Source organism: Equus przewalskii, chromosome 9 (genome assembly GCF_037783145.1).
Source record: "Equus przewalskii isolate Varuska chromosome 9, EquPr2, whole genome shotgun sequence".
In the NCBI taxonomy this organism is placed as follows: Eukaryota; Metazoa; Chordata; class Mammalia; order Perissodactyla; family Equidae; genus Equus; species Equus przewalskii.
In genome coordinates, this window is record NC_091839.1 from 83,127,349 (window position 1) to 83,152,257 (window position 24,909).

The 24,909-nt window shown below is 46.0% G+C and overlaps 1 protein-coding gene across 13 annotated transcripts in view; it reads right to left on the minus strand.

Moving 5' to 3' along the window:
* Positions 1 to 24,909, minus strand: part of NHSL1 (NHS like 1) — a 290,732-nt gene that overhangs the window by 33,954 nt on the left and 231,869 nt on the right. For 10 of the 13 annotated variants that reach the window (XM_070559451.1, XM_070559450.1, XM_070559449.1 and 7 more), the window contains 2 exons: positions 23,663 to 23,815; positions 4,418 to 4,545 (listed from right to left, as the gene is read on the minus strand). In XM_070559451.1, the coding sequence (XP_070415552.1) occupies positions 4,418 to 4,545; positions 23,663 to 23,815 (281 nt within the window). Of the gene's footprint in view, positions 1 to 4,417; positions 4,546 to 6,901; positions 7,495 to 23,662; positions 23,816 to 24,909 lie in introns of those variants that run through there. The other 3 variants (XM_070559459.1, XM_070559460.1, XM_070559458.1) reach the window with 2 other exon arrangements.

Sequence of the window (24,909 nt, forward strand, 5' to 3'; positions counted from 1 at the left end):
TCCATATGTTGCCAAGACTAACAGTGCTCAATAGAAAACCAGATCTTGCTGTTCTCCCAGTTCCTCCAGAGCCCCCTCCCTCCCAGGAACAATGGATCCACTGTCCTCACCACGGCTGACTAGGTCCCATGCGATCTGGCTCTTGATGATCTCCCCAAAGTCATCATTGCCTCCCTTCTCCTGTCACTGCCCGCTACTCTGGTCTCCAGCTGTTCCTCCCACAGGATGGCTGTGTCACTGTCTCCAGACTTTGCACTTACTGTCTCTTCTAGAAAGCTCCTCTCCAAGATCTGCATGTGTGGGGTGCTGCACTGCATGTGAGGTCTGCTCTGACGACAGCTCAGAGTTCCCTTGAACACTCACTCTGAAACAGCAGCCCTGTCACTCTGTAACACTCCGGACTACGATTCCATTCCTCTTCACAGCACTCGTCACCCCGGCGTTACACTGTATCTGTCTGCATACGTCATCCCTGCGATGGCAGGGACCCTGTCCTTCCCACTTGACAGCTCCCCTGCACCTCCAACAACGCCTGGCATACTGGAGATGCCGGACAGCATTTATTAAGTGAACGAATGAATAGCCCGTTCACAAAGATCCCAGAGAGCAATCTTACCCACTCCCCACTTTCTGGATGAGAACATTGACGTCCTGAAGGCCCACGTGAAACATCCAAAGCAGCCCAGCAGTGGCAGAGCTGAGGCTGGAATCAGCCGCCCAGCTCCTAGGACGCCAGCACCTCTGAAACCGCCCTCCTCGGCGTGCACACAACCTCTGGTCCGGGTCCTTGGTGTGTCCTGCCTATTGCAAGCTCTCCCACTCTTCCCTTGTCCCAACCGTCCCCATTTCCTGACTGCCCAGGTCAGAAGGGCATCTCTTCCACACATTACTGTACACTTACTGTGACATGTGACATACGAAACATTGTAGTTCTGGTCAGTTCTCCCACCTGAGAGCTGTAAGCTTCTCAAGGCAAGTACAGGTGTCTTATTAATCTTTACATGTCGCAGCATCTGGCATGTAGCATGCATCCTTAAGAGACACATATTGTACTGACTGCTTCTTCTTCCTGGAAGGTTATTTTCCAAGATGCCTGCATGGCTCCCTCTTTTCATCTCAACCACCTCTTTGCTCAGGAAAACCTAACCTTTTAATTTAAAATTGCAACCTACACTCTGTCTTGTTCTGCTTTACCTTACTGCAGAGCACGTCACTCCTAATATAGCATCACTGCCCATTTACTCCTGGGGTCTCACCATCGAGTCAGAGCACCATCGAGTCAGAGCACCATCAAGAGCGAGGATGTCTGGTTTACTTCACTATTACATCTTCAGCACCTAGATGGTCCCTGGCACACAGCAGGTGCTTAATAAATACTGGTTTAAAAAGGAATTATGATTCTGTGCTTCAAGTAGCTCTGTTTAAGAAGACACTGAGGAGGGATAAGGGACATGTCTGTGTTCCAAGTGACAACCTCTGATGGCTGCACAGCTTCAAATCAACACATCATCATGACGCGGTGAATGGTGGTGGGTCACAAAGATCAATAGACTTCCGATTTGGGATGAGTATTAACTTAGTAGTAAATTGTTCAGTGAATGACTGTTGAGTGAATGAGCCCGCTAGGCAGCTGATCATGCCCTAGGCACTGTGTGGGGTGTCACCTTGACTTGAAGATGCTTGAGTACCTGTTAGGCTGAGGGACCCACAGGAAGAGGTAGAGAGAGCACAAGGACAGATGAAGGTTAATCTCATACCAGTTTCAAGTCCTCTGTCACTGAAAGCAGTGCTGAGTCTTGTTAACCTTATAGAGTTAATAAGAAAAAAAAGTATATTGGCTGGTAGAGAGCATTGTAATTAATCCAATAATTATAAATAAACAAAAAGATGGAGAATGCGCTCCAAGACCATCAAATTGGATATGCAATAGTGGGATGGCAAGTGGGTTTTTTGATGCTCCATGGAACCAAGAAATTGCAAACTTAACACAACATTGAACGATGTAGCCTAACAGAAACAAGCATGAGAGGGAGGGAAGTTAGTTAATATAATGGGATAATTTGTTAGTTGATATTTAATTAATATATAATCGTTCATAATTAATACATTATATAATTTGACATTTTATTCTCAAAAAAAATTCTTAACAGAAACTGTCTTGAGAAGACATACAGACCTAATGACTTAAAAATTTTGAACATAATTCAACTTGGATCTCTATATCTAAGAAAAATAAATTCCCCATAAATATTACTAACAGTATACCCCAAGGATTTCAAAATACTTTCACCCGGGAATACACAGCAGCACGGGAAGGTAAGATCTGCAAGCAGCTATGTGCTTTTGTTAGGGTCCAAATACAGGAAGCCATGAGTGCAGACCCTGTGACAGAGCCTGTAACTCGCTCTCCCACCCAGCACACACCAGCGAAGGCTCCCCCATGCCCCAAGGCCACCATTTACAGAAGGAGCATGTGGCCCCAAGGGGAGCTGTGTCTAGGGTCACCCCTGGCTCCTGCTGTCGGGGACCCAGTGCCACCACACCACCACAGGGACTTCCTGTGCTCACTGGGATGTGTCCCATGTCACGTCACGTCAAGGATGACATTTACACGCACACTCTTTTCCACGTGATCACTGTCTGCCGACTCCTTTCCTCAGGGTAATGATCCGTGAGGGAGAGGGCTGCTTGGAGGGTCCGAGGCAGCGCACAGGAGTAGAAACCAGTCCACAGAGACTGGACTTCCCTCGGGTTTCAGCATCGTGGTAAGTAAACGGCTATGTGAGGATTCAGAAACTGTTTCCGCTTTCCAGAAGATGTTAGGAGGCTGCCTTGGTGACACCGATCTGCCAGCAGGAGACTCTGTGCTCCTGGATACTCTCAACTTGTACAATCATGTGGCACCCAAGCCACCTCTGTCTCACCGGGCCCATTATAAACCCAATTCTCCTCCTCTGAGCACCAGTGAAAAGCGGATGCATATCTGGATACAAAAACCCTTGTGGGTGAGGAAGATGGGGGATGCTGGTCACAGGGTGCAAGCCTCAGTTCTAGGATGAATAAGCTTGGGATCCAGCGCACAGCATGGCGACTTAGTAACTCCGTGCTGTGTCCTAGAAACTTCTAAGTGTCCTTGCCTCTCACACTAGGTATTATGTGAGGCGATGGGTGTGCTAATTAATCTGATTGTGACGATCATTTCACAAAGTGTGAGAATGTCAAATCATCACCCTTTAAATAGATACAATTTTATTTGTCAATTACTTTAATAAAGCTGAAAAAATTTTTCAAATCAAAACGAAATCCTCACTATATAATTCATCCTGATTTTAATTTTCCTTACACCAACAAGAGAAAAATAAGTTTTTAAAGTTGAAGACAGATCAATTTTGAAACAGCTGCTTTTCTTATTATAGTAAGAGACCGTCTTTGTATATTTTAGACTCTCAAAGGACTAACCTACTTCGTGAAAATGCCTCTAAAGAAACAGGAAAGACATTCCATAATAAAACCTGGGTCCAATCTTCATTAGAAGACCAAAAATTTACTGTACTAATTTCCCACTTTTGATCAACTGTTACCTTACTTTTTTGTCTGACATTATTTAAACATTTTAGGAAGGATGATAAATTTTGAATAATGTTCTCCAAACAATAAGGCACTTGTGTATTGACCTAATTCCACTAAAGTTTCTTAATTAAAAATGGTTTCTAAACCAAACCCTGTTCATCAAACTTTAAGTACTTTGTGTCAGTCCACACTACTCAATGAAATGAAAATAAAATTATGTAAGTTAAAATCTCCATACATTTTTATTCTTTCAAGTGCATTTAGTACTGAGGAAATAATCTGTCCTAAGGAGCTTGCGCATATCACAAGAGACGGATGGCAGAAAGGGACGCAAACACGACCCAGCATCATGAGTGGACCAGCCGGGGCTATCATGTTCCGTGAAACCGCTGTCTGTGTTCTGCCCATAGTAAAAACACCGACCACACTGAAACCTGGCTTTGCTCTACTCTTACAGCTTCCTTGTAATCTAACTGGGTTCATATGAAAAAACAAAACAACAGAAATAAGACCTTTCCACCTAAAAGAGAATCTTCAAAATGCACAAATATACTGATTATGTCCCTTTAATGAGTTCTTTGAAACCTGACTTGACCTTTTTATTTTTAGACTAATTGTAAAACTTAGAGAAAAGTTGCAAAGACAGGATTGAGAATCCCTTGTGTACTGGCCACCTAATGTTGACACATTACATGATCATGATACATTCATCAAAACTAAGAAATTAACTTAGGATAATACTACTGACTAAAAACAGACTTTATCAGATTTTACCAGACTTTCCACGTATGTCCTTTCTCTGTTCTGGGACCCAACCCCGATCCCATGTGGAATCCAGATGGCTTACCTCGTGATCTGCTTCTTCATCCTCATCCTGATAACCGTCACACAGTGGGCTGGAGCCAGCTGCAAAGGTGGGCCCCTGGGAGTAATACTGGGAACTTCGGGAGCCATCCTGCCGGAGTTTATCACATTCTGCGGGGGTACGGGCCAGGGAGGGGAGAAGGGCACGAAAAATCAGAGTTTGTCTACTCCTCTTTAATTACCTTTTCTATAAGATTTCAAAACAACAATAATATTAATAATGAAAATGAAGGTGAAAATGACTGAGAATTAGTCCAATCCCAACCACACCCTAGACACCAGTTAAGATACTTTAAACGGATCATCTTATATCTCACATCCCTCTGAGGCAAATTTACAGTAGTTAAAATATTTGCTCTGTAATGTTATGCAAGTAAGCAGCAGACTCAGAATCTGAACCCAGGGTCCTAAGTACTATAATTTTTGACACACAGCAATTACGTAATTCCACATTAAAAAAACAGGCAATTCTCATGCTACGCTCGTTTCCTGGACTTGGCAGCTGGAAGTGACATGAGAAATCACAGATTATAAGGCTCTCATTTTGTTTTTAGTTATCAATTTAACTTTGATGCCAAACAGCCTACAATCACTGTGCAGAACTTTCTCCTCAAGGAGAAGCCATCACACCGATCACTCTTATCAGCTACGGGGGCGAGAAAAGCAAGGAAAGTTCTGCCGGCTCCAGAGCTCCAGGAGCATTTGCTCCGCAGAGGGATTTGCCATGGGTTCCTTTAAATATCCAGCTCGCTAAAGGAGTGCAAAACGTGTGTGGTTTAAGTCTCCTCTTTGCACAGCTTTATAAAACCAGACACCTCCAGGCCAGAACTACAGCAGGGGTCTTCAGGGGCCTTCCTCACACGAGGATCTGAGATCCCTCCCCAAGGAGACAAGCTGGCACTTTACTGGAGGGATGAAAATTCTTCAACGGGGGAATAAAAATACCCTCTCTCTCCTTTGCACCCCACAGTGGGAGTGGATAGGAAAAGTTTCCAATCCAGAACTGCGAATCAGACTTTTAAACATCCCACGGCAACAGTCACGAGGACCTTTCAGGATGCCAAACTAACAAATGCACACGCAATCACAAGACAGCTGAGTACCACCACTTTACTCACTTATGGGCCAAAGACCTCGTGGGCTGGGCTGACCACCACTTTTAATATTGAGCAAAATGGAAAATTAAGAAAATTCTGGAACTTCCAGAGCACAACTTATTTTTTAATGAGGATTTACTGGTATTAACCTAACAGTTTTCAGTGAGAAATATTTTCACATTTTCTCCAATATTTGACAATTTCTCTGCAAAAACAGTACAATAAATCACACAGTCAGCGTCTGTAGGCTCACTCTACAGAGATAATGCTCCACAATCATGATCGGGAGTTTTCAAATGCAGTTCTGTGCAGTTTTTGGATTCTATAAATTTTTGGTTTGATTTTCTTTAACTAATTACTTTAAAGCTAAGATTAAAAAATCCAAGAACTCAACAGTTTTACATGTCATTAACTTGTGCTGTGAAATCAGCTTTTCTGTGGTCCCATAAAACGGAAGTCTCCTAAGGACTCAGGGTGAACCTCGTGATACAAACCAATAAAAGCTGTAACCACCTGCGGCCACCCAGTAACTCCGTGTTCTCAAACGCCGCCAAACACAAGAGGACACGAGGTGAGAGCCAAAGCCCTTTAGACCAAGTCCTTCTGTGCCTCAGAATCATCTTTTCCCTCACGAATTGACCCTAGAATAAGTCTAAGCTTGAAATGATAAAATCTTATAATGTTGTGTATTGAGTACCACAGAAGATGGTATTTGAAAAAGATTCCTCTGCTGGTTGATAAGGAGGGACTCTGGTTAGATCATCTCTAAAGGTGATATCAGCTCCAAAATTCTTGACAATAATACTAAAAACAGGTAAAATGTCTTGATACACAGTAAATCTTAAAATGACCAAAATATTGCAACATTATTATCCATATGTGAAAAGCATGAAAGTCGGGCAATTATTAGTACTTCCAGCATGTCACTTTTCGAGCCTAGTTCAAAAGACAATGCCTCTTTCTCCACAACGAAGTTTTTCTCACAGAAGTATTTAAACAGTAGTACATCAAATGAAATATGATGCTGGGTCTAAGATTAAATGAGGCAGTATAAATTTATGGCAGATGACCAATATTTTTATCATCAAATTTCTGAAATCTAGTAAACTCATCAATTCCATTATCACTTAGTCCAACACGAGAGGAAATCTAGGAAAATTTCCTCTCGTCAAGTTGCAACAGCGCTCAGTGTCTAAATCAGAGCTTTGTTCATGAAAAACTGCCTTTATTGTCTGTAGGGTGGGATGTAAGTAAGTGAAGCTGCCATGAATAAACGAAGACTTTCAAACATCTGACTGAGGGGGCTGCAGGCTGGCTGTGCCAGCACCTACGGGCTGGAAGCAAGATGCGGAAGGTAACAAAAGACCCACCTTAGTGCACTCTGCTCTGGCACAGAAATTCAGAGTGTGACAAGTTGTCCTCCTCGCAGTGCTGCTGGATAAACACGTCACTGTGCTTGTGTCCTCTGGTTTCCCAACCACAAATCTCCTCCTCCCGCCTCTCATGTCAAACTATTTTCTTTAGCGTGAGAACGATGGACAAACATTTGTTGGTTGACCAAAGTTTTAAATACAGAAGAAAAAAAATAATGTCACAGAACGAGATGGTTATCTAACCACCTCATGAAATTAATTCTGCTTCAGCTTCCAAACCTTCATGCACCAAGCTGCTATTTAGACTTTCTATTTAATATTTTAGATTTGTTAAAAGAGTCTACTACAAGAAGTTTTAAAAACTTATTTTCAAAATAATTTTCTCTATGGAAATCCCTGATGAATTTCCACTTTCTATGTTTTGTTCCTAAACATATTAAATCAGTCACAATGAGCTAGAATATGCAGCAGTTACAAACAGTTCAAAATTGCAGTGGCTTAACAGGACGGGAGATCCTCCTGCACATTGTCCTTGTCTATGCAGAGCTGGCCAGTCACTCAGGGACCTGGCAGAGGGAGGTTTCACCTCGACTTGCGATCACAAAACAGGGCGAGGAGAGGCGGTGCCTTCCACGCTGGCTCCAGGGACTTCTGCCAGGAGCAGTCGGGTTACTTCTGCTCCTCCTTCTTCGGACAAAACAAGCCACATGGCCATACCCAACTTCCAAGGGGGCAAGGAAGGGCAATCCTGCCTCACAAGCAATCACACCTCATAAAACAGCTCCAGTGACTCTTCCAAAGGAGCGGTAACACTGGATCTAAGGTTTTCCAGATTCTTGTCACCCATTCTCCCAATGCTCATTTAACGTTCACTTCCAGTCCTTCCTGAATGAGGGCAAGAGGTCTGTGGGGCATTTGCAACAGCAGTGAAAAGCTACGCTCTGCGTTTTAGTGACAGGAGGTTAACCAAGGAGGGATTCCGCATGGAGCGGCAGCTGAGTCTGGAGTCCAACAGACCAGGCAATACTTGCTCCTGTGAGGCCTGAGTTAGCACTCCAGCCTCCTGAGAAGTCAGACCCCACCCTGCAGAGCTGGGATGCCACTCCTGGGAGGCTGTCTCGAGAATCACTCAGCAAACGTTTTTCAGTGCTCTGCTCTGAGGTGGGAGACCAGGTGAAGGCACCAGAACTTTGCACAGAGCCCTCCACACGGTGGGTGCCCAAGAACTGATTGATCATTGCTGTCAGAATTCCCCACACAAACCACAACTACCTAAACGCTTCCACTTTTAAAAGCCAGTGAGCAATTCCCTAACAGGATTTGCTTGGCGGCACAATTCTTAAAGATTCTACAATTTTACCAGGCCTTCGGCTACTTCTTTACCAAACATTGCAAGGCTATATTTCTTTTCCTAAGTACGTACAGCACTCATCCTGAGTTTCTCTGACAGTCATGGCCTCTCAATCCAGAACAGAGCTAAAATGTTTGAATTGCTCTAATGGCAGAATTTTTGGTTATTACCTAATTAGTCTTACACAACGCGAAGCTTTACACTTCGGGGCGTTTTCACACTGGAGGAGTGTCAGACGGGGCCTGGCAAACATATGAGACACTGCAGCTGCCAGAGCAAGGAGAAGGGATCGAGGTCCTTCGAGCTGAAAGTATATGTTATGGGTCGAACCATGTCCTCCAAAAGATATGCTGAAGTCCTAACCCCGGGTACCCGTCACAGTGACCTTATTCGGGAACAGATCTTGTCAGGTGTGATCATGTTCTGATGAGGTTATGAGGGTGGCCCTAATCCAACGGCTGCTGTCCTCATGAGCAGAGAAAAGGGAGACACTGGACCACGCGGAGACACAGACACACAGGCAGAGGGGAGACGGCCACGTGACAGCGGACGCAGACTGAGTGGTGCCGCCCCAGGCCAGCGAGCACCTGGCATCACAGAAGCTGGGGGATACGAGGGGGTTTCTCCCTGAGACGTTGGAGGGAATGGGGCCCGCCGGACACCTTATCTTGGACCTCTGGCCTCCAGAACTAGGAGACAATACATTCCTGTTGGTTTGAGACACCCAGTTGGTGGCACTTGGTCACAGCAGCCCTGTGGATGCACAGCCACCAGGGGACGCTATGATGTGGAGGAGAGTCACAGGATCTTCCAGGAAACGGGAGGAGCTGCCCCTTAGCAGGAACTTGGGGCACTGAGACTGTGGCAGGAACTGCACATCGGGGGACGCCCCTGGGACCCCAGAAGAGCTGAGCTGCCCTGGGGAAGAAACTACTGTCCTGATCCTCAGGGACCAGCCTCAAAGGTCCCAAGGACAGTGACCCTTTGTGGAGGGAGAGGCAAGATGTGGTAACTCAGCCGGCATAACAGAAACCACTCCCTGTTAATAACATCAACTCTGACTGAGGCTCCCAGGGACAGGCACTGTTCTAAGAAGTTTTCTTACAGAATCTACTCTGCACAGCAACCCTAGGAGCTGGGGATTCAATTGTCCACATCTTACACATGAAAACCTGAGAAGCAAAAGGGAACTTGTCACAGGCAGCGGAGGCAACATCGGCCCCGGGGCGCTCAGCCTGAGAGTGAGCACCTGCAGACAGAGCTTATGGTGTGATACCACCCCCTCCACATCTCTGTCCTCACTTAACAACAGGTAAAATAACCCGCCTTTATCTAGCAAGTCAATGCGTTCAGCTTGGGGTTTCGGTGCCCTGAACTCCTTCCTAGGAAAGTCCTCTCTTCCACAAAGCCTTCCCTGGTTGCCCCGACCTTCATGCCAGCCTGAATACTTCCATCCTAGAAACTGTGTCGCACACTTGCTTAGACCCTCCGCTTGCTCATGTACCACAGAAGTTCGACTGATGTGTTTAATGAAAGAACAGCAAAGAGAGAAGGTACAGGAGAGACACTGCCACAGCAGCAGGATCATGATCACAAGAAGCCGTTGGCCCCAAGACTCTTCTCTCTCCTCGGTTACTCATGCACCATGACTCCAAAGCAAAGCACCCCAAGCTAGTTATCCATTAACTCACAAATATTATCTACCACCTGCTAAGTACATCACAGGCACCGGAGACCCACAGCAAAGGGAAAACAGAAGTCCTGGCCACAGAGCTCCTGCTCCTGCGGGGCACAGACAGAAAAAGGGGTGGACTACACAACATCTTAGAGGGTCCTGGCGCTCAGAGGGAAACGAAGTAGGGAAGGGACCAGGGAGCAGTGTTGACACAGGACTCCCCAATGGTGACCTCAGAGCAGGGACCTAGGAATGGTGACCTCGGAGCAGGGAGAGCGCGCTCCATCCCCGGGAAAGGGGTGGACGGGAGCGTGACGTTGGCTGAGGGACATGCGAGGACAGAAGGAGATGCACTTAGACAGGAGCAGGGGACGGATGACCAGGGCCTCGTGGGCCCTGTTAGGACACAAGGCCAAGGGGTCACCTCTGGGGACACTGAACAGTGATGTGGCCTCACTTGCATGCACCTCCTCGTCCTGCCCGCCCCTCCCCAGATGCTGGGACTCCCTCAAGACAGCTCAGACATGTAAATTCCAAAGAAGCCCAGGAAGAGCCTCAATGTCACCTCTGTAGGGAACACACTGCTCAGTGATGCCGGAAAAGTCCATGGGTTTTACCGCTGGTTTGTATACTGCGACATAATTGACTTTTTCATATGCACAATTCCACGAGAGACAATCTACTACAGAGTGAAAATGTCCTGAATTTATGATAAAGATTTTGAAATACTCTCTGAGAGAAGTTTTTAAATAAATGGGCACTAAGTCTGACTTGCTTAAATGAGAGGGAGAAGGAAAGACAGAAATTAAATGCAAAGTGGGAGTAAGAAGGGATTTGTTTTTCTATTCCCCAAGAAAATTGTGTGGTAAGTTGAGTGGGTGCCAACAGGAAGAAGGGAGACTTTCTGCCTCGTCAGGCTGCGAGAAAGAGGAGGACAGGATGATGAAGTGTTCGCCAAGGCACCACGCATTTAAAGCCAGACAGACCAGCCAAGGTCGTCCTGTCATTTTCAGGTCATACAGGTACTGTTGGTGCATATGTGTACAAACTACTAGGAAAGTTTTGAAAGATTCAGGTCAAAAGCACAATTTTTGTATTTCACAACAGCATAGCATTCTAAACATAGTATATTTTAAAACCTGAATGTGGTTTCTTGTTAACAGTATTAAATCTTTCATACTCCTACTATAATTCAAGGTATTTAAAAATCAGGAGGACTCCACTTCCAAAGTCACTTATAAAAATCATGGTCATGGGGCCGGCCCGGTGGCGCAGCGGTTAAGTGCGCATGTTCCACTTCTTGGTGGCCCAGGGTTCACTGATTCGGATCCTGGGTCCCGACATGGCACCGCTTGGCACACCATGCTATGGTAGGCATCCCACATATAAAGTAGAGGAAGATGGGCACAGATGTTAGCTCAGGGCCAGGCTTCCTCAGCAAAAAGAGGAGGACTGGCAGTAGTTAGCTCAGGGCTAATCTTCCTCAAAACAAATAAATAAATAAAATAAAATAAAATAAAAATCGTGGTCACGATACTTCTGTGAGAACATCCCATGATGAGCCACACTCTAAAGAAGCTTTTTCAGATCACTGATTCTTAAAGCCGCTACTACTAACATTTAATAAATGCTTTATTTTCTAAACTGAAAGCCCTTGGCCATCATTATTTGTTTTGTGTTAAAAAAAAAAAACTGAAGGAAAACAGATCTTGTATCTGCCTTAGGGACTAGGAAGCCCAGGCGTGAAGCTTCTGGCAGACCCAGGATTCCTAACCTCCACTCCAGCTGTTTATCCACCGGATCATCAACAGCAGGCTGGAGGGGCGGTGTACATCTCTGTCTGGCACAGAGGACTGAGGACCAATCAGACTTCAAACACACGTTCAGAAGACAATCAATTCCAGTCCAACACCTGTATCGGGTGTGATGCAGCTGAAGAATCTGGCCTGAGCTTTCAAGGATGCACACAGGAAAAATCTACTGGACTCAAATATCATGCTTTGTAAACATTAGAAAACGTATTTTCTGAATGAAAATCAAACCAAAATGCATTTTAAAATAGAAGAGATTTACCTTCTTCTTCATTGATTACTGGGTTTAGCAAAACTGGAAAAGAAAAGAAATTGCACTGACAGTTAAGACTCTGCCTCACCAGTCACACACACTGGATTTTCCAAAGTAACATTTGGATTTTCCATAAATTCTTCAAAACAGTGTAACTTCAATTTATTTAAATTGTCTTCAAGAATCAACGAATTAGAGCATGCTTAAGAGACTATAAATTGTCAATGTTTTTAGTGAGAAGTTATCTGATGCACATTAAGTGAGTTGAAAAGCCACAGTCTTAACAACACCGTGGATTTCATATTCATCTTCTCAATGGATATTTTCCTAGATAGTTGGGTGGAATTTTAAATGACAGATTCCAAATAAAGATGCCCTCATGGTTCAGTATTACACTAACGATTCATTCTTTTCTTCCCTCTCCCCTTTGGAGGGAGAGTTTGTACATACTTATATAGGAATACTTACAATGGCATAAAAGCATATTATTACATATGAAGCACTATATCCAAGTTTATCTTCCAAGAATGCATAATTGAGTCATAGACCAGTTCTTCATCAGTTACCACTCCAGTGACACTTAGCGCCCACAGTGCCACAGACATGAGAGGAAAGGAGAGAACTGTGGCTTTAGTGGTTAAGCCCAGGCCTCGGAGAGTGGACATCTTCTCCCTTAATGGTGCCTACAAGACAGAACATTCCAGGTGCTGGAGTTTGCTGCGTTTCACTGCCGGGTAAGAGAGAGAGAGAGCCCATCAGAAAATGCGCTATCACCCTGGAGTCAAGGAAAGGGAGGGAATGAGTCTCAGATCGCTGAGGCCACAGGGCCGGGAAGGGCAGCGGTCCAGCTCAGACTCTGAAAGCAAACAGACCCTGTGCGCTGGATCCCAGCCTGCAAGGAGTGGCGGGGCTCATGGGACACGGTTCAGCTGACTGAGTAGTAAGCAATTTACGTGACAATTTACGGAATCACCTTCTCCAAATTCAGCCGCATCAGAGTCACTGGGAGAGCCTGCTGACCTGCTGCTGGGCCCAGTCCCAGAGCATCTGGCTCAGGTCTGTGGGGCGGGACTGCAATCGAGGTTCCCGGAGACCTCCTGCTCCGGCCGGGGACGTGCCGAGAGCACCGTTCACTGTGCAGAGTAAGGTAAGTGCCTACAGAGCAGCAGGAGCAAGACAAAAGGTGGTGGATGGGACGCCCATCTAGGGAGGAGGCGCCAGGCGTGGCTCCTGCAGAGGGAGACGGAATCTCAGGGTCTGGCATTTCCTACAAATTCCCAGTGAGAAGTGTAAACGGCCTCAGGGAAAGGGGGTCAGTCTGTTTCTTTTATTAGGTCACAAATGATCCATACTTGTGACCACAATAATTTCAGAGGAAACAGGTCCCAAAGAATGAAGAAGAATCTAGTTGACAGGGTACAGGTCAGAGTGGACGGGCAGAAACGCTACATCTGGAATTGAGTTCTAGTTCCCAAAGAACACTGTTTTGTGTCAGCAAAAGCTTTAATTTTGCTCCTGTGGAGTGCCTTGTCAGATTCCCAGAATGCTCAGAGTGTCTGCTTTCATTTTACCGTGGCACTTCAGCTCCAGCTGCGAAGGAACCATCCTGATTCCAGCCACCAACGCCTCTCGCCTGGCTGTGGCGATCCCCCCATCCCATCACTGTGGTGATTCCCATCCCCTCACTGCGAACCTTTAACACAGAACCAGATCTAGCTATTTAAAGATGACGAGTCAGATGACATCAGGCCTGAGTTCAGACCTCTCCAACAGCCTCCCAGCCCCAAAAATAAAAGCAGATGTCCTCCTAATGGTTCCTTAGCTCCCTGTGACCTGACTCAGGGTGGGTGGCTGGCAGGCATCAGTGAGGTCACTGAATGAACCATCTCTTCCTGAAAGGGCGCCCAGACTACAGGATAGAGGCACACCCTGCCCCTCACCCAGGTGTATTGTGCACTTGGCCACACCTTCCACCTTAATTAGCCAGAGGCAGGTGACCTGCCTGTCCTTCTGGTTACCAGCCACATCATTGCTGTTAGTAAGCAGAACTGAGGGGAGTGGGCTGGCACCAGCACCAACCCAGGCTTTAATGAGGGAGGGGCCCAAGCATAAGCTCAGGAATAAGATGAGGGGAGGAGAGATAGGCAGGATGATGGTCAGTGCTCTCCAAGGTCATTTATCTGAGGACATCTCACCTCAGTAGAGCTTCAGGGAAACTGACCAAATACAGCATTAAAAACCAACTGCACTGTGGGCAACTCTCACAAGACTTCGGTCAGACACAACAGACGTCACTGCGAAGCTCCATCCTCAGAGAAAGCTCCAGGACAGTTCAGGTGGAGTGAGGTGGAAGCAGAGATGGTGATGCGGCTGCCTGTGACATGGACAGATTTCTTCACCAAGGGAGGAAAAAATGAACGACAAGCAGACTGAATTCATACGCCTGGAAGTCACATTCGCACAATTCCAAATGACTCTCACCTCAACCTGCACAGTTGTTTGGGGAATGAAGTGATCAGGATAGGGAGGCGGAAAACCACAGACAAAATGCACTACTAACTGTGTCGCCAGCTCACCCGGGAAGTGAACTTGCTGATTAACGTTTGACACGTACTGAAAAGACTTCCCCCCAGATCCTGGGACTGGTATCTCTCTCTCAGACATTAAATGCCATGGGCAATCTCATTTTATATAGAAGGGCAAAAAAAGGTCATTTTGATTAACATTCTCCATCTATGGTTAATTTCTATTAGAGTGGAATAAAAACCTTCCAAAAAAACTTAGGAATTAAATATTAAAACTTAAGCCGCTGAATAAAACTGTGAGTTAGCTTTGTTTTTCATTGCAGACCATGGAAAGAATTACTCTTAAAATGTTATTTACCATTGCAGAAAACTAGTTTTTAACATTTCTTCTCTTCACATACCCAGATTAATCGAAGGAGACTTGAAGAACTACCTGACTTCAGTTAGGTAGAAGCTTTCTGAGGCCTGTGCTGAGGGTCTGCAAGTTCTCAGACACCAGCAGAGCACAGGTGGCCTGGAGGCGATCTCGTTTCACGTAGAATGAAAGAGCCTGAGACTGCGCCCTGAGCTTCACCAGGTCACTCAATATCAAAATGCCGGTGGAGACTCTAAACCGGCTGTGCCGTGGCTGAGCAGTGAACGATAAGGGCCTTATCCTCAGCCCCTTCAATGCAGCACTTCTGTGTGGCTCCGAGCAAAATACAGACGCACTCAAGTTACTCACTCTATCAGGAATTAAAACAGAATTGCTGAAACAGCAGACTGGCTCGGACACAAAAACAAAACAGAAAGCTTTTTGTTCAGAAAATCCGAGTGCTTTGTTGAGACCTGGGTCACTTAAATGATTGTCTTTGCTACTCTATCTTTTGTGTGTTGCTCACCATTGAAAAAAGGCAACACGTCTGCTCCCCGACTGACAGCAATGCTGCTCATTTTCCTGTGCTCGTGTATAGACTGCCCTCCCGCAGTAACCCTCAGTTAGGGTCTCCACACTTGGAGCAGGTAGTGTTAGCAAGGCTTCTGTCAAATCCAACACGAGAAGCTAGAGAGCTGCTTTTGTTATAATTTCCTCTGTTAATTCCTTATTTTTGTCTTTGCTCTTCTCTTTCCTCAATAGAGAGTTTAATTCATTGTTTCATCAGGTTGGGCAACTTTCCCTAAGGACACAAGTCCCCAAGGAAGTCAGATGAAATACCAACACATTAAAAAATAAGCTGTAATAGCATCACTTGTCTTAGAAAAGTCGCCCTAGCACGTCACAAGCACCGAGTAGAGGAGCACCAGGTGAGCTCTCCCCTCCCTCGAAGAAGTGGCAACAGGTGGGGTCACGTTTCTATTGAGCCTCCAACACCACCTCAGGACAGCTCCTCCATCCTTCTGCTTCATCTCAAAACACACTTCCCCAGTTCTGTCCCGCCGACAGAGGTCGAACCCTGACAGCACCCAGTTCCCTGCCTGCACCTCCTCAGGGGACCCCTCCACGCCTCACTGTGTGTCTGCAAACTCGTCCCCTCCAGTGGCTCCTTGTGTCTACAACCGTCTTAACTGGCTCTAGTTTTTAAAACAAGTAACAAAATTCTCTATACCCTGCCACCACCTCAAAATATTGTCCCTTTTCTCTTTGCCTTGTTGACATTGTTTACTCTACTTTCTTAAAAAATTACTTGTAGGGGCCGGCCTGGTGGTGCAGCGGTTATGTGCACACGTTCTGCTTCTCGGCGGCCCAGGGTTCGCCAGTTCGGATCCCGGGTGCAGAAATGGCACCGCTTGGCAAAAGCCATGCTGGGGTAGGCGTCCCATGTATAAAGTAGAGGAAGATGGGCATGGATGTTAGCTCAGGGCCAGTCTTCCTCAGCAAAAAGAAGAGGATTGGCAGTAGTTAGCTCAGGGCTAATCTTCCTCAAAAAGAAAAATTACTTGTAGAATTTTTCTACTTATAAAAATAATTCTCATCTCATGAAACCTGGCTTCTTAAACCCACAGGCCCCCCTGGAACGGCTCTTTGCAAGGTCACCCGCGGCTGCCCAACGACCGATCCAGGGGCCTGGGGAGAGGAGGGACTGGGACAAGCACTGGAGAGACAAGGAGGGTGGTGGACAAGCTGGTGTTCCAGGGGAAGGACTTGTTCTTATGTGTGGGCAGAGGGAGAGAGCTGGTGGAGGAACCAGGACTGGGTAGATGAGGCCACACTGGCGGGCGTGAGACGACGGGGTTCTCAGATGCTAAGATAGTCAGCTTTTATCCCACCAGTGACAGGGAGCTGGTAAGGAATTTTTAACAAGAGAGGCATGATTGGATTTATGTTTTAAAGACAACGCCCGGGGCCGAGGGTGCGGCTCAACGACACCGCCATTACCAACCTGCACACGGTCATTCACGCGCCTCTTATCTCCCGCCAGCTTGAAGCTTCCCAGGAAAGCAGCAATGTCATTCCTCTTGACTCACCTGCAGGACCACTTAGCAAATTGCTATGTCAACACAGACTTAGATTTTATACAACCCAGTTTGTCAGGACTGAGGCTCAGCAGTTTGTCCGGACTGAGAGGCCGGTCAGAATCGCAGAGCTTAGAAGGGACCTGGACATCATACACTGCCTCCCAGGGAGGAGGCCAAGGACAGACGTGGGACGCTATTTCCAAGCGTCCCACAGGCTACTGGCAGCGCTGGAATCAGAATTCTGGCCTCGCCTCAGCTTCTGGGATAATCAATGATAACAAAGACGTCGATGCTGCTGTGGTTCAGGAAAGACAGAATCACGCCTCACCTCTGTTCAGGGCTTTTTCAGAAGAACCCACCCCCTCCTCTCGCACCATCCCAATTCTATCCTGTTTTTGTTTAAACTAGGAAATAAGTTAAAATTCTATATGAATGAGTATAAGTAATTTAACATTTCTTATTATAAAAAACTTAAACTTTCTTTAACCAGTCATATTCCACCTCCTCTCATACACGTCATTTTTAACAGCTTCTTCAGGAAGAACGAAGCAATGAATCAGGCAGATAAATCAGCTGCAAGAGCCACATCATGGGCACCTCAGCTGTCTCTCTCTCGTCCTTCGGTAACCTGTGCCTTTGTGTGAAGTCCACTGAGGAAGTAATGACCTATTGTAGCTCCAAAAACACGCAACAAATGCTATTAGGAGGACACGATGGTTACAGACATCGGCTATACGTGATGTCCCGTGATGAAGCTTCCTTTCTTTTATTTCTCTTAAACATATCTAAATTTCAATGAAATCAGGAATGAGCAAAGAGGATACTTCAGAAGAACAGCAAAGCCACTGCCTTTAGACGTCCATAAGCTAATCTGCATTTCCTAAGTTAATCAGCTAAAGAAACCCCATCTCCTCCGGCCTTTAGACACAGGTGAGCCACATCTCCCTGACCTCCTAGAAGAGGCAGCACAGGCACAGGTCTCCTGACGCCCTCAGGATCTGAAGTCAAAAAGACCAGCCTGGGCTGAGCCAGAAGACTATGAGTCCTGGCACAGCTGTCTGCAAACTGCAAAGTAGCTATAAAGGAATCCCTCAGCTTCCACGGCCTCAGTTTACTCATCACAGAACGACGAGAAGGGGATTTATTAATCAGAGGCCCCGGAGGCCCAGCTCCAGCATGGCGGTGCCTCCAGAGGTTGAGGAGGAGGGGGATGGAGGCGCCTGCTGACTCGGGTGAACGAAGCTGAGGGTCCAGTGTCTGCACTGTCACAGTGGTCTGATGACGCACTTCCCCTGCTCCTCTCCTCCTCCCACAGCATCTCTGCAAGGAAAGCCTGGCTGAACCACGACAGCCACGTGGGATAGGGCTGGGATTGACAAAATTACCTCTGTGCTCTGTGGTGCTTAAATTAAAATGCACCTTCCCTCCACAAACACCGCTTCCATGCCAGGGGTGTTCCTTTGAGATCCTTTACACAAATAAGTTCATCTTATTACCACGGAAACAGATACGTATCAGATCTTTATCTCACAGATGAGAAAACAAGTTCAAATTGTTGAAGAAACAGAATCAAATTGTTTACGCCTGGTACAGAACAGCCAGGATCTGGACCCACGTGTGCCCCATGCACTTTTCATGAACACAGACTTTCCTGTCAGAAAGCAAGAACAGGAGGTTTATGGAATTTAGGTCATATTCTATTTTTTGGCCCAGGTAGTGGTTCCAGAGACGTGTGCTTTATAACTATCTGTTAACCTGCATATGTTTTATGTATTTGTCTGTGTTACATGTCATAACTTTTAAAAAGTAACAGAAGAGAAAAAGCCAGAAGAACTCAGTGTCATCACACAGGAGGGCAAAGCAGATGCCCACCTAGAGTCTGAGGTGAGCAGATGCGTCGTTCACGCCAAACATAGGAGCCCTCGGTCGGCACCATGAGGCCACGCCTCAAAGGCAGCACCCATGCTCCTGTGAGAAGTGCCACAGGCCCCCAAAAGGAGACTTGATCGCCACCACAGGGCACCTGGGCTGTCCCAGGACCCGTGTGCCCCAGGCAGCAGACGCAATGGCACGGGCCCTCATCACACCCAGTGAGAACACACAGCCTTCCCAGAACAGACTGACTGGTCTAAGTCGAGGGGACAGGAGGCTTCAGACAATGAAGGACAGATGCAGCGGCTCTTACTAAGTCTGAGAACTGACAGAACTGACAGAGAAGCCTGGCTGGCGCTGCCTAGAAGCTAGTCCAGTTTTAGGAAATGCGAACACTCTTCAGTGTTGAACAGGGTGGTCTGCAGACACACACGAAAACCACTGTTTTTAGTCACCTTGTATAAACAGTCATTTCTTCACACTGTAAATCCTCCACTCACCCCTCCAGATACAGTAACTGTAACCTTCTGACTGAATTCACACAGCCAGATTCCACACCCCTCGCTGCACTCACACTTCTAATTCTGGAGCCCCAGCAGGCCAACCTGCTAAAATGTTCTTCTTCCAGCACGAGCTGCGTGGAGCCCGTTTCTGATACAACACCAGACGGCTGTGAACTAACTCGGGTGGGAGTGTAAGGGACACAGTAACTAAGTTGCCGGTTACACATGCTGTGAGAAACTATGTTTCTCTCTCTTCCAAACTGGGCTTTTTGGGGATGGAGCCTTGAAAATAACATCTTTATTTCAGCCTTTAATATGCTCATAATTTTCAAATGAGGTCTACAGTTGTAAAGAAACAAAATCCAAACCTCTCACTGATCTCCAGCACCCACCCCCTGCCCCAATTCCCCTTTTCCACTAATTGAGCCCCTTTAAATAAAGCTAAGAACTATCCAGATAGACGCCTGGTCCAGTGGTGCAGTGGTTAAGTTCATGCTCTCTGCTTTGGCGGCCCGGGGTTCACAGGTTCAGATCCCAGGCGTGGACCTACACAATGCTCATCAAGCCACACTGTGGCAGTGTCCCACATACAAAATAGAGGAAAATTGGCAGAGATGTTAGCTCAGGGACAATCTTCCTCACTAAAAAAAGAAAAAGAACTATCCACATAAAACAAACATTATTCGTCATTAGGGTTCAAGTAACGTAAACTCAAGATTAAAAAGAGTATAATTCTTTTTAATTAACTTAAGTTACTTTAAGTAACTTAAACTCAAGATTAAAAGAGTATAATTCTTCTGGAAATTCAGTAAAAAGCTGAGTGAATTCTTTATAGATAATGAGATTTCGGAATCATCTTCAGAAATTCACTATTCATTGCCAGCTAGATGTCTGTTGAACCAAATATCAAAATACCATTTCTAAATCCAGGTGCATGTTTGTATTGTCATTAACAGCAAATTACTACCTAAATCTCTAGTAACAAAATAAATCAACAAAACCAAGTCATTCGACCTAGGAGCATGGTCACCAAACTCTATGAAATTCTCCAGAGGCAAATATAAAACAGACAGCAAAGATCTCTGCTCTCTTTGGACCAGAACAGAGCGAAACTGCACTGCACACTGTGGGGGCCGCCTCCTCTCCAGTGGGGGTGGCGGAGTGGGCTCTCCAGTGCCTCTCTCTGCTGGCCGGGCCCCTACCCGTGGGCCCTCAGTGCCTCACGCATGTCTCCACCACACCGTTGTCTCTTTACTGCAGTCTTGACAAAAGACAGCAAGCTCAGCTTGAGCTTTCACCCATTCATTTAAAAACTCCCAGCAAGCACAGAACCGATGCTCAGATACCTATTAATTGTGTCTATTATCTGCCTTTATGTACTGACTCAAACCTAGCTTTTTCACAAAAACACTTTTCAGTAAGTCCGTGCCTTCCTCAATCACTCTCATGACCACTAAGCATTTCTGCACGACTTTAATAAGCAAATGTCTCCAGCACCTAGTTATGTACTTACTAGTATCACTGCGTCATCTCCTTCCATATTTTACAATCGTTGAGAGGGGAGCTGAGCTCCCAAGAAAGACTGACAGAACCATTCACACCATGAGCACTGGATGACTCTGAAGAAGCAGCAACCTGTCTCACACTAAGGGTCAGTCCTCCTCCCTCACGACTGTGGACAAGGTCACAGCAAGAGAAGAAGGGGCAGAGCAGATCACTCACTGTGAACAGTTAGCCACTTTTCTATATTTTTAAGCAAAGAATGTTGAGGTCAAACTAAGTTAGACTGATGGCCTTTTATAACATAATAACCTCAACAGGGCCACGTATTCAGGGACCGAAGCTTTTCTTTGTAATCTTCGCCGATAATGAGGCAATAAAGGCTCTGCTGCACACTGTGTTTATCTCAGGCGGCTGACGTGGTGTGGGGGAAGCGGGACGTGAAGTTCTGCACATGTGATTAAAAGCAAATAAATGGAGAACCAAAGAACTCAGACGCTCATTCTCATTTCATCTTTCTCATCTGCTGTTCTTAAAGTTATTGCTGTCTAAAATCTCTTAAGGAGTAATTAAATCTAGGCAAAATTGAGCTCCAAGAATTTTCCAAAGTTATTCATTTTATTAATAGTAAATCCCTTTGACGAGCCATTTTAGGGCATTAAAACAATTACTAAAGCATTTACTTTTTCAAAATAAAATTCAAGTGCAGGCAAAACCAGTGGTGATGATATTTCTTATGGATCTACTGAAGAGTCAAGAAGAAAATAAAATCAGAAAGATCTATATACAGATGTTCAGTTTTCTAAAGAAAAGAGAAGCTCTGATCTGGTCCTTGAAAACACAAGAACGAGGCAGTGAAGCACAGTTTCCTGGAGAGTGACAGAAAAGGCTGGACCTGAGCATTCAAAGTCGCACATACCTTCCAGGAGGTTCTCTACGAGCCAGACCACGCTGAGTGGCTCAGAGCTCAGAGAGAATGCTAACAATGGCCCTGCCTCGGGGGTTTGTTCTGGGAACCACACCATTTAATGCTCTTATTAGTTATTTGGTGGAGGACAGTGAGCTCTACGTAAGAGGCTCCTTGTCAAAACTTACTGAAGATAAATCTCTAGGCACTGAGGAGATCTGGGAGAAATTTTGGTCGGATTTAGGTTCATCCTGGGGCAACAGAGGTCAAAGCACAACTCCAAGGCCAGACAAAAGAGCCCAACTAACGTGACTCTTCTCAGTTAAGCTGAAGTCACAAAATAGAGCGATTACTCAGGTTGAATGAAAAAGGGGACCCAAGAGCGTCCTCATTTCTGAAGGGCCAAGGCCGAGACTGTAAGACACAAGATGCTGTAAGACACACATAAGATTACCTAAGGGGAGTAAAGACTGAAGTAAAAGAACAGGGCTCCGATCTAAGTTGTTGGTACAGTTCTCTCCAGAACACCAGATCTGTCGTGGTCTATCAATAGCTTTCCTTCTTCCTCTAAGAAGAAAGGGTCTGCTCTATTTCCCATGCAGTAACTTCTGGCACGTCTCTGGACTGTTTTTCGCATGGCAGTCTGCAGGACAGACACAAGGATAAACTCCTGTAGGCCCAAGCCCCTGCCTTTGTGTTCTGCACTTCCACCAGAGCCACACTTCCAGCAAACGGCTGTGAGAGGCAGAGCTGTGCAGTGGCTCCGAGAGCCGCAGCCCAGACATCCATGTGAATCCTGGTTCTGCCGCTCGCTGCCTGGAGATCTCAGGCAAGTTCCTAGTCTCTGTGCCTCCATTTCGCCATCTGTAAAACGGCACAGCAATAGCGAGCAGCAGGATTGCTGTGAGGAGCAATGAGATAACACGTGCAATGGGCTCAGCCCTGCACGTGGCAGATGGCAAGTGCTTGTTAGACATTAGCTGGGGTCGTGGTTGCCATGCTAATGGCACAGCAGTGAGTGATCACCAAATAAACGACTGACAATAAAACTATCATAAAGCTTAGAGGGCTCCTCACGACAGACTTCTTCCAGATTTAAGGCTTTTACAACTAGATAAGATACAGGACACCCAGTTAAATAAAATTCCAGATAAAAAACAAGTACTTTTTTAGCAAAATTATGTCCCAAATACTGCACGGTAGGAGGAAACTGGTAGAACAGCTCTGGTAGAGTAAGAACATTGGTTTGCTGTTTCAAGAAAAAGTCTCTGAATCTTAAAGTCACTCCCTCCTTTAAAGAACTTCCTCCCTCTTCATCACTTTTAGGAAGCTCTCCTCGCCACACATGGACACTTCTCAACATCGACAATAAGTTGCAGTGAAATAAGAACTTTACACTAGATAGTCTGTATTTCCTGCTGACCACAGGGCACTGCCGTCGGCAAAAGACCTTCCCTCACGGGAGCCCAGGTGGGTACTGCCCATGTTCCGATGAGTCAAACCACATGCATCCTTCAAAGTCCACATGCAGCCCCCTTTCCACCCAACTTGAACCAACGAGAAAAACCCATTAGAAAGCATTAGCTTTAACAAATTTGCTTTGAATACATACAATGGCTTAAAAAAGGCAGAGGCAGAATCCCCATGTCAGCAGGGGCTCATTAGGACTAAGTCGGCACTGGAGGTTCAAACACGCTCGAGGCGCTGAGAGGGGCTCCCAGAGAACAGAGCTGCCCTTCTGTGAACAGGCAGGTTTCTACAGAGGCCAGAACACACTGGGCGTGTATCGGGACGTGAGCATGCATGGCATCTTATAAGGAAACAGCGTCCTATACATTCATTACAAGTAGGTCTTCTTTCACAAGTAGCAATCAACTCTAACAGCCAGTGACCAGGAACAACCAGCTTGCAGGACGCGCTCTTACCCCTCAGCACTGACTTGAGGTTGAGCTTGGCCTGGCGGTGCAGGTCCTCCACACAGGGGGGTCTCGTGCTGGGCAGGAACACGTTCTCCTGCTGGTGCCAGGGAGCAGTGTAGTGGACTGTCCATCTGCTCTCCTCGTCTAGGTTGGAAACCGCTGCAGAAAGAGAGGGAGCAAATCCAGGTGTCAGGTTGAACTTCACTGGCTCCACATGGATTACACTGAGGGGTGCTCGGTGCCACCACCTCCGGGGGAAACGAGCAAGTTCTGAAGGAGATTTAATCTTAGACTCCAGGGGTCCTCCCCATGTGGTTTTTCTCTAAAGGAAACTGTCCATCATCCCCCACAATGTCTCGGCAGAATTGTCTCTTCAGTTAATTGCTTCCCAAATTTTAGGCCATTCCTCGACTCCAGCGTTAGAAATGACTCGTGACACTGACAGAGGCCTCCAGCCCTACTTTGCTTCACCACCACGACAAACGTTAGGCAACCAGACAAGGCCGCTGCATCCATAAACGTTAGACTGTCAAGACAGAAACAAATCTCCCACCGAGAGGTCGAGACCAAAGCTTCACCTTTAAAGCCCTATTTCAGAACATCACTTTTATAAACTCAGTTAGATTTTTAAAAAATTAAGTACAACTGAAATTTCACAATGATGTAAACTATTATGAACACAATAAAAAAAATTAAGCATAAACATTCAATGTAATACACTTAAATGACATATCTAAGAAATGGAAATCAATTTGTGTACAAAATTTTCTCTGTATTTCTTGCTTTCATGGAAGGCTTTTATACGAAAGTGCTAAAAAAGAAAATTCAATACACTTGACTTTCTCCAACACAGCCCAATTGAATTGAATTTTGCCAACCAAAGGAGATGAGAACACCAGATGATGTTAGACAGTCATAATAATAATCTTCCTTCGTCCCCCTATTTCAGTTATTTATTTATTATTCTGTTCCATTTTTCCTGACAACACAACCTAAGACGGGACACCAGATGAAGCTGACAGCAACAAATTCATCAACAACATTTTTTAACACTTTCTATAGATCCGCCGCTGTGAGCGAGTGTGGGAGAGACTACAGAAGCAGAGGAGAGAGACCCTGTGCTGAGGGTCTGCTGGTGGAACAGGTCTGACGCCACCGGGCGAGTCAGGGGAGAGTCTTCCCCAAGCCCAGCCTCTGCGGGGGGCGCCCTGGGCACACCCATCTTTACAACATAACAAGGCCCCGGAAACCAG